Source organism: Neovison vison, chromosome 7 (assembly GCF_020171115.1).
Source record: "Neovison vison isolate M4711 chromosome 7, ASM_NN_V1, whole genome shotgun sequence".
NCBI lineage: Eukaryota > Metazoa > Chordata > Mammalia > Carnivora > Mustelidae > Neogale > Neogale vison.
In genome coordinates, this window is record NC_058097.1 from 27,268,464 (window position 1) to 27,281,120 (window position 12,657).

At 43.7% G+C, this 12,657-nt stretch overlaps 1 protein-coding gene across 2 annotated transcripts in view; it reads right to left on the reverse strand.

Annotated features, from left to right (window-relative positions):
* OGFOD1 (2-oxoglutarate and iron dependent oxygenase domain containing 1) overlaps window positions 1–12,657 on the reverse strand; it is a 25,261-nt gene continuing 12,604 nt past the window's right edge. For both annotated transcript variants that reach the window (XM_044256111.1, XM_044256110.1), the window contains exons 5-13: window positions 10,908–11,024; window positions 10,285–10,376; window positions 9,950–10,078; window positions 9,558–9,671; window positions 6,967–7,046; window positions 6,364–6,677; window positions 1,386–1,508; window positions 855–913; window positions 1–349 (exon numbers count right to left, since the gene is read on the reverse strand). In XM_044256111.1, coding sequence (XP_044112046.1) covers window positions 188–349; window positions 855–913; window positions 1,386–1,508; window positions 6,364–6,677; window positions 6,967–7,046; window positions 9,558–9,671; window positions 9,950–10,078; window positions 10,285–10,376; window positions 10,908–11,024 — 1,190 coding nt within the window. In that variant the 3' untranslated portion in view covers window positions 1–187. The remainder of the gene's footprint in view (window positions 350–854; window positions 914–1,385; window positions 1,509–6,363; window positions 6,678–6,966; window positions 7,047–9,557; window positions 9,672–9,949; window positions 10,079–10,284; window positions 10,377–10,907; window positions 11,025–12,657) is intronic.

The window sequence follows — 12,657 nt, forward strand, 5'->3', positions numbered from 1 at the left end:
ACAAAGCCTTTTTTTTAATCAAGAGAGAGGTACCTGGCTCCAAGCTCAAGGTCTAGATTGAGGACAGTGATGATGAGTCCTACCACCCACAGATTTTAAGGATACCGTCACACAGGTCACCTGGTGGCTCCTGCGTGCCTCCCAGTTCTGAAGAAGGGTCTCTTTCCTCTAGCTCTTCCCAGCCCTGTCATTCATAATAGACAAATGAAAAGTCCCAGAAACCGGTTCTATCAGGGAAGTCCTTCTTTTGTTCGAGGCTTCGGTGGTTAATATGCTTGACGAATTTCAGAGTCTCTCTGTCTCTGTAGACCAGTGCCAAAGAGTTGTTTTCTGGATTCACTGTTAGCAGCTGAAATAAGCAAATACAATGACATCAGAACACAGAACTTCTTCTCAACTCTTTTCCTCAATGATTCACCACTGAACAGATGGTTTTCACATCATGTACTTAGACTGGTGATAGGGGATCTTTCAAAAGGTCCTTTACTAGGTGGAGCTATTCCTCTGGCTGTCAAGGCATTTTCCAATGAGCCCCATTCCAAATCATACCCAGAAAGATTTTTACCCAGTGCATTTATTTCTTACTATATTGAAAGATTACTTGGGAATGCACTAGGTAACTCTTAGCTTACATGCAATTTCTCAGTAGGGTAGGAGAAATGCTTCCTGATTATCCTTTGGCATCTTTATTCCTTGCTGAGTACTTTCTATTAGAAATTAGAACCACGGCCAGGCAGACCATTATGGATTAACTGGCTAAAAACATTGGCTAAAGGTCATAAAAATTGGGTCTCTGTAGAATGAAAGCTTCCTCAAGAACTAAAAAGGGCAGTCTGCTGTCAGACGCAACTTACCTCTTCATCTTCGCCTTTGGCAATGTAGGAGGTAAATCCACCATATTCTGGCTCCCAGCCTTACAAAGGGAAAACAAACGGCATTCAGAAAGCTCTGACTCCAAGACTACGTCCTCTGCTTCCATTGCTGATCCCATGCTGCTTACAGCTGAGGGATCTGAGAGCTCGGTAGTAACCAACTCTAAGACTTATGAGCTTGAATTTCTATTCAATCTGCATTAAGAACTGAAAACTAAGAATTGAATATAAAATGCACCTGGAAGGACAATTATATAGAAGAGGTAGATAAGGGGGTTACATGGAGGGAAATTATGGTTTGGTCCATATCCCCCCATACCTTAGTCACAGACATAAATCCTCTGGGTTGGGAGACTGAAGTTCATGACCCCCAAGATCCCCTCCAACAGGGAGCTTCTGTCATCTGTGATCCTGGCCAAGGCACGTCACTTCTGAATTGGTTGGCTGGAGGGGGTCACCAGGGGACTACCCTTCTCAAGGGAACAGTTCACTGCTGTCCTTCCTGCCTCTTACCTTCACAGCCACAGTAGAGAAGTAAGTCCAGGGCAAATTCCGTCTTGCTGTTGTCATGGATCAAAGTGTAGTGACCGGTCTTCCAACGCCTCAGTTCCCCCTGGCATGTAGGAACACTTGAGTCTAAGAAGAAACAACAGAAGGCCAGAAAAAAATCAAAGTAACTTTGATACAGGGGCACCTGGGTGACTCAGTCAGTTCAGTGTCTGACTCTTGATCTCAGCTCAGGTGTCGATCTCAGGGTCAAGAGTTCAAGCCACGTGTTGGGTTCCATGCTGGGTGTGGAGCCTGCTTAAGAAAATAAGCAACTTTGGGGCACCTGGGTGGCTCAGTGGGTTAAAGCCTCTGCCTTTGGCTCAGGTCATGATCCCAGGGTCCTGGGATCGAGCCCTACATCGGGCTCTCTGCTCCGCAGGGAGCCTGGTTCTTCCCCTCTCTCTCTGCCTGCCTCTCTGCCTACTTGTGATCTCTGTCTGTCAAATAAATAAATAAAATCTTTAAAAAAAAAAAAAGAAAAGAAGCAACTTTGATACAACTGCTAGTTTGGGAGGGAAAAATAAGTAGAATGATCCAGCACTAAAGGGAAACTATTCCCATAAGCCCTCTGACCTACTGTTCCACGAAACCAGCCTTACTGACAGTGACTGTCAGAAATGTATTGTGTACCATTTCGGGGGAGGGCAGGCATGGGGACTTGACATTCTATTTCTTTCTTTACAAGAAATTTTAGATGGAATATACATTTAGCTGCCAAAATAAAAATTATAACATGAATAAATTTTTAATTTTAAATAGATTCCCCCTCACCACCTGCTGGCATCTCCTATTACTCATGTTTTATCTTGGTGTGATTCACTTGTTACAACTGGCAAAACAATACTGATACTTTATTATTGACTAGAGTCCATAGTTGACATTAGGGTCCACTTCTTGTGCTGTACATTCTATGGATCTTGATCACTGCGTAGGGTTGAGTCCGTCATCACCGTATCATACAGAATAGTTTTAATGCCCTAAAAAACCCCTGTGCTCCACCTAATTCATCCCTCCCTCCCTCCCAATTTCTTCCAACCACTGATTTTACTCTCTCCTTAGTTCTGCCTTTTCCAGAATGTCATAGAGTTGGAATCATACAGGAAGTAGCCTTTTCAGACCAGCTGCTTTCACTCAGCAATACGTACCTAAGGTTCCTCCATGTCTTTCCATGGAGATCAAGCTTGATCGTTTCTTTTTAACTGCATCCTGTTGTGGTTAGAGAAGCTACTTTGTATGATCTATCTATGTTTCTATCTTTAATTTTTTATTTATTTATTTTTTATTTTCCTAAAGATTTTTTTTTTATTTTTTAGATTTTATTTATTTGTCAGAGAGAGAGTGAGAGAGAGTGAGTTCACCAGCAGGCAGAGTGCCAGGCAGAGGCAGAGAGAGAAGCAGGCTCCCTGCTGAGCAAGGAGCCGGATGCGGAACTTGATCCCAGGACCCTGGGATCATGACCTGAGATGAAGGCAGCCACTCGACTGAGCTAACTAGGTGTCCCTAAAGATTTTATTTTTATTTATTTATTTATAATGATACTAACTTCATTTTTTTTTTAATTTAAAGGTTTTATTTATTTATTTGACAGACCACAGGTAGGCAGACAGGCAGGCAGAGAGAGAGAGAAAGGGAAGCAGGCTCCCTGCTGAGCAGAAAGCCCGACTCGGGGCTCGATCCCAAGACCCTGGGGTCATGACCCGAGCCAAAGGCAGAGGCTTTAACCCACTGAACCACCCAGGTGCCCCAAGATTTTATTTTTAAGTAATTGCTACATCCAACGTGGGGCTTGAACTTAAAACCAGAGATCACACTTGATCTTTGCCAAAAGGCCGAGAAGCGATAAAACCAGAGATCAAGAGTCACATACGGGGCCGCCTGGGTGGCTCAGTGGGTTAAGCTGCTGCCTTCGGCTCAGGTCATGATCTCAGGGTCCTGGGATCGAGTCCCGCATCGGGCTCTCTGTTCGGCAGGGAGCCTGCTTCCCTCTCTCTCTCTGCCTGCTTCTCTGTCTGCTTGTGATCTCTGTCTGTCAAATAAACAAATAAAATCTAAAAAAAAAAAAAAAAAAGAAAAAAGAGTCACATACGCTACTGATACCTATCTTCTAAAATCTACTGAGACTAAATTTGTGGTCTTTCCTGGAAAATGTCCCATGTTCACTTGAGAATGTATATGCCACTGCTGGGGGGTATATTGCTCTGTATTATGCTTGTTACGTGTAGCTGGTTTATTAGGTTAAGTCCTCTGAGGAGCTGACTTCTCCCAGCTGCGACTGGAGAACTATCCCATTTCTCCCTCCAATTCTGTCAGTTTTTGCTTCATATATTTTCAGTCTGTCATCAAGTACATAAAGATTTGTAAATTATTGTATCTTCCTGCTGTACTGAACTTTTAAAAATAATAGTACGTCCTTCTTTGTCTCTTCTTTTCTGAGTTAAGGTCTATTTTTTTTGGATGCCTGGCTGGCTCAGGTGGGACAGCATGCAACTCTTTTTTTTTTTTTAAAGATTTTATTTATTTGTTTGACAGAGAGAGCAAGATCACAAGTAGGCAGAGAGGCAGGCAGAGAGAGATGGGGAAGCAGGCTCCCTGGGGAGCAGAGAGCCTGATGTGGGGCTCCATCCCAGGACCCTGAGATCATGACCTGAGCCAAAGGCAGAGGCTTAACCCACTGAGGCACCCAGGCGCCCCAGCAAGCAACTCTTGATTTCAGGGCCATGAAGAGTTTGAGCCCCATGTCAGATGTGGAGCTTTACTTTACAAAATAATAGTAAATAAATAAATACAAAGTCTATTTTGTTTGATATTAGTAGAGCCACTCCTGCTCTCTTCTGGTTACTGTTTGCATGGAACATCTTTTTATCTCCATCCTTTTATTTTCAATCTATTTGCATCTCTGGATCTCAAGTGAGTCTCTTGTAGACAGCAGATAGTTGAATCCTGTGTTCCTGTCTATTCTGCCAATCTCTGTCTTTTGATTGTCATTTGCGTTTAATGTAATTACTAGGAAAGAGGGGCTTGATTCTTTCATTTTGCTATTTGTTTTCTAAATGCCTTGTAGCTTTTTTCATCTCTCATTTCCTACATTACAGTCTTTTGTGTTTAGTTGATTTTTGGTATTGAAATGTTTAAATGCCTTTCTCAGTTTCCTCTATGTATACCCTACAGCTATGTTCTTTGTTGGCACCATGTGGGTTACATTTAACATCCTAAAGTTGAGTTTATGCCAGCTTAACTTTAATAAAATAGGAAAAGTCTGCTCCTTTATGGCTTTGTCCCCCCGCCCTTTTCTTTAAGATGATGAACTTTACAAACAGCTACTTTTTACATTTACCTCTGTATTCCCAGCTGCTTTGGCCCAGGGCCTTGCATACAGTGGTGGCCCAGTAATAGAATAAAGCATCCTTAGGCTGCCTGAACAGATTTTTTCCAAGTTCCAGGTTCCCATGAAAATGAAACCAAAAAGGAATAGAGGTTAATAGATACTTTTTCTTTCTTTCTTTCTCTCTCTCTTTTTTTTTTTTTAAGGTTTTATTTATTTGACAGAGAGTGAGAGAGCACAAGCAGGGGGAGAGGGAAAAGCAGGCTGACAACTGAGCAGGGAGCCTGATGCAGGGATTGATCCCAAGACCCTGGGATCATGACTTGAGCCAAAAGAAGGAGCTTAGCCAAATGAACCACCCAGAAGCCCCAAGAGATACTTTTTAAAAAAGCCTGTGAGGCACCACTGATCTTCACCTGATTCCTTTTAGGGCCCAGGTATAGATGTCAGTATCAATTATCAAGGAAAGCTAACTTTATCTTAAAGAAAGGCTATCCTGTGTAGTGACTAGCACAGAAAAAGCCACCTGGCTCTGGTTGTTCTAAATCTGTGGTGACCAAAGCGACAGGTCAGTCAGTCTGGGAGGCCACAGAATTTGTGTTATGTGGTTCTTGTGTCACACTGTTGGCTTTGTGTCCTTGGGCATCCATCTCTCTTGTCTTTGCTCTTCTAACTGCAGCAGGGCAGGGGTCTTCTCCAGATGTCACAGTGGAAGCAGGGAGAGTACAACTGAGAGGAATCGGGCAGCAGATTTTCTCGTCTGATTTAGTAGGTGCCAAACTGTATATGCTCAGTTGATAGCCGCTTCTCTACAGGTGCCAAAATTCCCACAGAAGCCTTACCTCTTAAATGTCCTATTTTCTCTGTTTGATCTTGTCTGTAAAGACTTCCTCTACTTTTTTTTTTTTTAAGCCTATTTTTTTTTTCTTTTATTAATCTCCACACCCAATGTTGGGCTCAAATTCATGACCCTGAGATCAAGAGTTGCACGTTCTTCCGTCTGAGCCACCCAGGCGCCCTTAGACTTTCTCTACTTTTAATAATTTCCTTCTACCTATCTGCCAAATTCAAGCACGTTTTTATAAGCAAGTTTAGGCTATTATTGGTCCTTGGCAGAAATAAGCTGTGTTCACCTGCCTCTCTTTGATGTTCTTATGTCTTAGAGTAGTTTGGGGCAAAGCCAGTCCTATTTCTGTCTACTGTTCATATATACTGTTAGCCTAATAAAATGTCTGAGCTGCCTCTCCTACCTAGAATATTCTTCCCACAGATCCTTTTTGGTACTCAGGTCTGAGCATGGATGGCAGCTCCCGAGACTGGTTTCTCCGGTTGCCCGGTCACCTAAGAGGCCACTTGGTCCTTCTTCAGCACACATCCTTATTCAGATTTTCTGAAAACCCCTTTCATTATTTTACGTTTTCTCGGGGTTGGCGTACACGTTTAATCTCCATCCTCTCCCACATAAACTCTGGGAGAGCGGAGACCTTGTTTGTTCCATCCTCTAGCTCCCAAAATAGGCCCAGCAGATCACAGATGCTCGAGCAATAGTTGCGGGATGAATCGATGACGGAAGAGTGAATGCTTCATGGTAAATAAGGACGACTCAGAGCAATGGCTTACCTTGCTTTGCTTCGTTTTCCTCCGAGTCTGGGTCTGGCTGTTCCTTGCTCTGCTGGCTGTTGTTGCGGAAGGCCGTCCGATGGTTCTCTGGCTCAGGGGAGCTATGGCTTGTCCCTTCTTCAGTGTTATCAGTGGCAGAGGCTCCTTCTCCCTCTTTTTGGTTCTCCACCTCATCTTCATCTGAAGGGGCCAGGAAGTGAAGTTTCAGGCCTGTGAAGTTGGAGAGCAGCAAGAACAGAGCCTCGGAGCGGAATAATTCCATGCAGTCCTTCAGAATGTCGGGAAGCTTGCTCTCCTCGGCTTTCTCATAAAACCTGGAAAGCAGTGAGGCCAAGCTGGTCAACAAAGCTACACCTGTACAATTACTCATGGAATAAAAGCTGCTCGTTAATTTTGTACCCTGCTCCCTAGTCCTGGCACGGCCTGCTAAAGCACAGGTTGTTAGAACAGTGAGGTTCTACCAGGGCCTGCTACTGGATGTCCCTGGGAATGAAACATCATCAGGGCCAATGTCCTATTGCTGGCAAATGTCCTATTATTGGAAGTGAACCTTGCAGACAAATAGGCAGATGCTGAACACAAAAGCAAATGTCTCAGTTCTACCTTTTGTTAGGGGGACCTCGGCTGTTCCATTTCACGTCTCCTTTCTCCAAAGCCTCGCAGACCTCTGCAAATTTCTCAGGCTGGAAAATGAGCAAAGAAAGAAGCAGTTAGTGAGTCTCTCTATGATCCCACACTGGCCTTGCGGGTGGGGCCACTCCGTAGAATCATGTTGGCTAATTCCTAAAAGGTCCAAAGGATGTTCACTCCTATCGCCCATGGTCCCCCAGGCCTGCAACAGTGCAGCCAGAACAAAGCCACTGGATAAATCCAAAGTATGCTTTAGTCAAGAGACCTGAGTGTCGATCTGGTTTATTTCCTTTAGTGGTTATGTATCTCATGTGAAATCACTAAACCTCTCAGACTCCGCATTTATAAAATGAAGGTCATAATACAGTCTCTTCAATTCATAAGATGTGGGGAAAAAGAATGAAATTGCTTAACAGTCAATGTCATCACACTAGAACTCTCTGTAGGTTTCACCTTTATGTAATCAGCTTTCTAAATAGAGAAAGCCATGTGTAGAGCAAAAAGCTCTACATGATTAATCTATTGAAATCTGCTCCACAAGAGGCATTCTATATGCTTGTTCAATGTGGCTTCCCAAGGAGTGTTCTTAAAACAGCAGTCTTTGGGATGCCTGGGTGGCTCAGTGGGTTAAGCCTCTGCCTTCGGCTCGGGTCATGATCTCAGGGTTCTGGGATCGAGCCCTGCATCAGGCTTTCTGCTCGGCGGGGACCCTGCTTCCCCCTCTCTCTGCCTGCCTCTCTGCCTACTTGTGATCTCTGTCTGTCAAATAAATAAATAAAATCTTAAAACAAAAACAAAAACAAAAACAACAGTCCTATCAGCTATAAAACAGGAAAGAGGATCCCAAAGCCTGGCTTAGGTAAGCTGAATAAAATAGGTTCAAATAAGTTTATATACTAAAATAAATACTTCTCAATCTCCTTAATATGCTAATGTCAGCTTTAAAATTCTGAGAGGGAGGGACACTTGGTCTGGGTCAGTTATTAAGCATCTGCCTTCTGCTCAGGTCATGATCCCAGGGTCCTGGGGCATTGAGCCCTGCATTGGGCTTCCTGTTCGGGGAGCCTGCTTCTCCCTCTCCCTGCTGTTCCCCCTGCTGTGCTTGCTCTCACTGTCAAGAAAAAAAAAAAAAAAATTCCGAGAGGGAGGGAGATGGGGAGGGGGAGAGAGAGAGAGAGATGTAGGTAGCATGTGGGGGTGTCTCAACCTTTTTTTCTTGTGGAGGAACAGCTCTGGGTCTGTGCTTCCATGGGATCCAGAGTCAACTGTGAGGCACCACACCAGTGTCTATGATCTCTTTTGGCCCTCACAACAACTCTTCAAGATGAACAAGGCATGTCTTACCCCAGTTTAACTGATGAAGAGCTATAAGCTCTGGGGGATTCAGTGATTTCCTCAGGTTAGTAAAACCACAGAGCCAGGACATGAACATGAAGTCTTCTGACTCCTGATGTAGTTCCCTCTCCACTGAAATGTGCTGTGTATCACTGTCAAACATTCTTTAATAAGTGTTCTCAGTTAATAATCTATCTTTCACTAAATGCAATAGTAAACTGACAGGAAACCATATTCACCAAATGAATAGGAAGAAAGCTACATACAACTCCCTCTCAGTGTTGAAGCATGCATGCATGCGTGTGTGTGTGTGTGTGTGTGTGTGTGTGTGCATGTGTACCATTAAGATTCCAGAAAACTGGGCGCCTGGGTGGCTCAGTGGGTTAAGCCGCTGCCTTCGGCTCAGGTCATGATCTCAGGGTCCTGGGATCGAGTCCCGCATCGGGCTCTCTGCTCAGCAGGGAGCCTGCTTCCTCCTCTCTCTCTGCCTGCCTCTCTGCCTACTTGTGATCTCTCTCTGTCAAATAAATAAATAAAATCTTTAAAAAAAAAAAAGATTCCAGAAAACTGGGGAACACCCAAGTGTGTGTGTGTGTGTGTGTGTGTGTGTGTGTACCATTAAGATTCCAGAAAACTGGGGAACACTCAAGTGCGTGTGTGTGTGTACCATTAAGATTCCAGAAAACTCTGTGTGTGTGTGTGTGTGTGTACCACTTAAGATTCCAGAAAACTGGGGAATACCCAAGTGTGTGTGTGTGTGTGTGTGTGTGTATGCATGCACCATTAAGATTCCAGAAAACTGTGTGTATATATGTGTGTGTGTGTGTGTGTACCATTTAAGATTCCAGAAAACTGGGGAACACCCAAGTGTGTGTGTGTGTGTGTGTGTACCATTAAGATTCCAGAAAACTGGGGAACACCCAAGTGTGTGTGTGTGTGTGTGTGTGTGTGTACCATTAAGATTCCAGAAAACTGGGGAATACCCAAGAGACTCTTAACCCACTAAGCACACAACTGATATCAATGTTAGCTACTAGCATCACTTGTATATTTTATCAACAAGATGATATAAACATTTTAACCAGGAACTAAACAATAACTCCTTTAGAGAGGCCTGTTTACCCACCCAAGAAGCAAGAAAAACAAAAGCACAAGTTATAACAGTAAGATTTTGTTGGGGCCTGCTACTGATATCCCCAAGATACACTGGTCAGAACGTGCTGGCTTACCTTAAGGAACTCCTTTAGGAGAATTTCAGACCTTTCTTCAAACTCTTCTTGAATTTGAACTTGGTAATCCATGTCCAGATAAGTAGGGTTGATCCAATCATACAAAATTTCATGCTTACAAAGAAGCAGCAGATGCAAAACGTGAATTAACAATTCCTATTGCTTTTGTTTTTACGTCACTTCGTGCTAGTAAAATATATGCAGAGCCTCACTTTATAATCTTCTCCTTATTACACATAAAAGCGATGGAAAACTGCCTGAGAAAAAGACACTCTCAAAAGTTTACCCAAGAAAAGCCAAAGAAACTCCAAGTCCAATTTCATTACCAGGAAAACAAACCATATGGTAAAGCTTCTAAGATAAGAATCCCGACAACAGGCATTTATCCTTACATCTTGTGGGATGTGAGGGCTCCGGGGTATGAGAGGTTCAAAGTAGTTGGGAGGCCGGGTCAGTGAAGGACCATGGAACCAGCCACTTATAGACAAACGCGACTTTTCTTCAGATAGGACTTCAGACACCTGAAAGGACAAGACCAGCAGCACATGAACATACCCGCTGAGGGGGACGATTGCCAGCCAGGATATGTTCACTTCCGGATCCGTCAGGCCAGATGCGCACACAACCTGACCACGGAAGTCCAACAGGAAGTGGTCACATTTCGATAATAGGGGACTAAAGAGCATGATCCTTAGTACTCTGTGTATTTGTGGTTTATAATCGTTACCTGGTGAAAGGATACTGGAGACACTTCAAAGAAAACCAGTGTGTTCCATGAAGGGATAAGAGACTTGACGATCTGCTTCGGCTGAAAGTGTTCTGCACCAGGAGAGAAGACAACAGAATGCGGTTTCCTTATCAGCAACCACTTTCAGGCCACCTTGTTTCACTTTGACAATTCTCAGATTTCTAAGGGTAACTAGATGTACCATGCAGATTGCAGAACGCCACCCCCTTCTGTCTGTTTCATTCAGTTCTGCTAGCTGACCACCGTTCGTGCTAAGCCATCTGTTATCACTGAGGGCTAGGATAAGTTTGGAAAGTTTTCGAGAGTCAACATCTGGTGTCAGTCATTAGGAAACCCTGACTTCCTGTCAGACAGACTGGCCCTGGCAGACTGATGGCCCCAGGCAGCTTTCTACATGTTCCCCCTTTCCAGGTTAGTACGCAGGAGTAGGGTCTGACTAGTCCTCATGCTCATAATGGACTCCACCTCTGGAGTAATGACTCCAATGTAGAGAGGCAGCTGTCAGGGCTGGTATCTGCTCGCCCTACTCAGAGGAGGACACACACTGTGTGTTAAGAGCTCAGAAGTAGCTACTGGTGCTGATGCACATGTGCTTGTCTTACCATCAACGTCATACAGGTCCAGGGTGCCCCCCAAGCTCCTGTCCCAGGGAGGAACCAGGTAAAGAATGAAGGCGATCCGGCGCCCTTCCAGCTCATCGTCGTGGCAGAGGAGGGCATCTGCAATCGTGCAACACATGCTTTAATGTCCCCGAGCCAACAAGGAGCAGCCTATACTCTGATCCTGCATTTTTTTTTTCCTAAAGATTTTTTTTATTTGACAGACAGAGATCACAAGTTGGCAGAGAAGCAGGCAGAGAGAGAGAGAGGAGGAAGCAAGCTCTCCGCTGAGCAAAGAGCCCGATGCGGGGCTCCATCCCAGGACACTGGGATCATAACCTGAGCCGAAGGCAGAGGCTTTAACCCACTGAGCCACCCAGGTGCCCCTGATCCTGCATTTTAATATTGGTCCATCTGATATCCACCCGCAATGTGAGCTCCTCCAGCTGTAAAATGACACTTATTTCTCCTGTTTTATAATCGGAGACATAAAACTGGGAAGATGGAGAACTCTAAAAGCACTGACGAGCACACATATGCACAGACCCCGGAGATAATCACTATCAATATTTTTGCTAATGTTCTTCCAGTATTTTTCCTATATATGTTTGCTTTTTTAAAAAAAAATGGGTATCCTATAGTGGTTGTTTTGTGGCCTTTTTATTGCCTGCCCAGTGTCTGTTCTCATCACTACACACACCTGTCATGGTTTTAATGGCCTATAGTTATGCTATTATATGGACTATGAATTACCTTCTTTCTCCTTTAATTAATTTTCTACTTATTGTTTCCATTTCTCATCTATTAAGCAAAATGTTTCAGTGAACAAATGAACATCACTGTACGTAGATCCCTTGGTAGCAGTTTCTGTTAATTTTTTGAGCTAGAGCTTCTAAAAGCTGTTAGGTGGGACTAAGCAAGGGAGGCATCCCTGCAGGGCAGGAGAAGGAGGGTTTGTTACGGTGAACTCTGATCGTTCACACATGGAGGGATTGTTTCGATAAAGAAATATCCTGAAGGTGACAGAAGCCATGGTTTTCACTGCTGACGAAGGAAATTACAAATACAGAAATGGAGAAATCTGGGATAATCCTATGGTGTTGAGTTGCAACTGTAGGAATCAATGTGAATTGAGTTTCCTATGCATGTAGATATTTAATTAGACCCTACATATTTCTAGACACTGACACACACAAGTAAATGCATGTGTGCATATGCACATCTGTATATTTGCTACCTCTTCTCTACTGAAAGGCCTAGGAGCGGTGACACCCCCAACAGCAGAAACACTTAGAGTCCAGATCTTGATTTCTAAGCATCATTTGTCTCTAAAAGCAATCAGGGTTCTTTGGAAGAATGGCTAACTCTGGGTCTAGAGCAAGGGACACATAAGACGAGCCTGGAAAATCTTGTTCTGCTAGGAAGTAAGATATATAATGAATGATGGGGACCCATCAAAAGGACACAGAAATCAGTTTAAAGGGGCTCCCCTTGATCAAATCAGGGACAAGATGAGCCTCACTTTGATAGAGCAACTGAATATAGCCCATTACATAGTGACCCATAAATCCACACTGATGTAAATAAATATATGAATAAATGGGAAGAGAGGAAGGTTTCCTTTACAGAATGACAACCAATAAATGTAAAGGGAATGATTTTATTATTTTTAAAAAACCACCATTTGGCAACCTGCACAGTAATAATTTTGCAAGAAATGCCAGAGGGTGCTAAAATAAGTGAATCAAAGTTG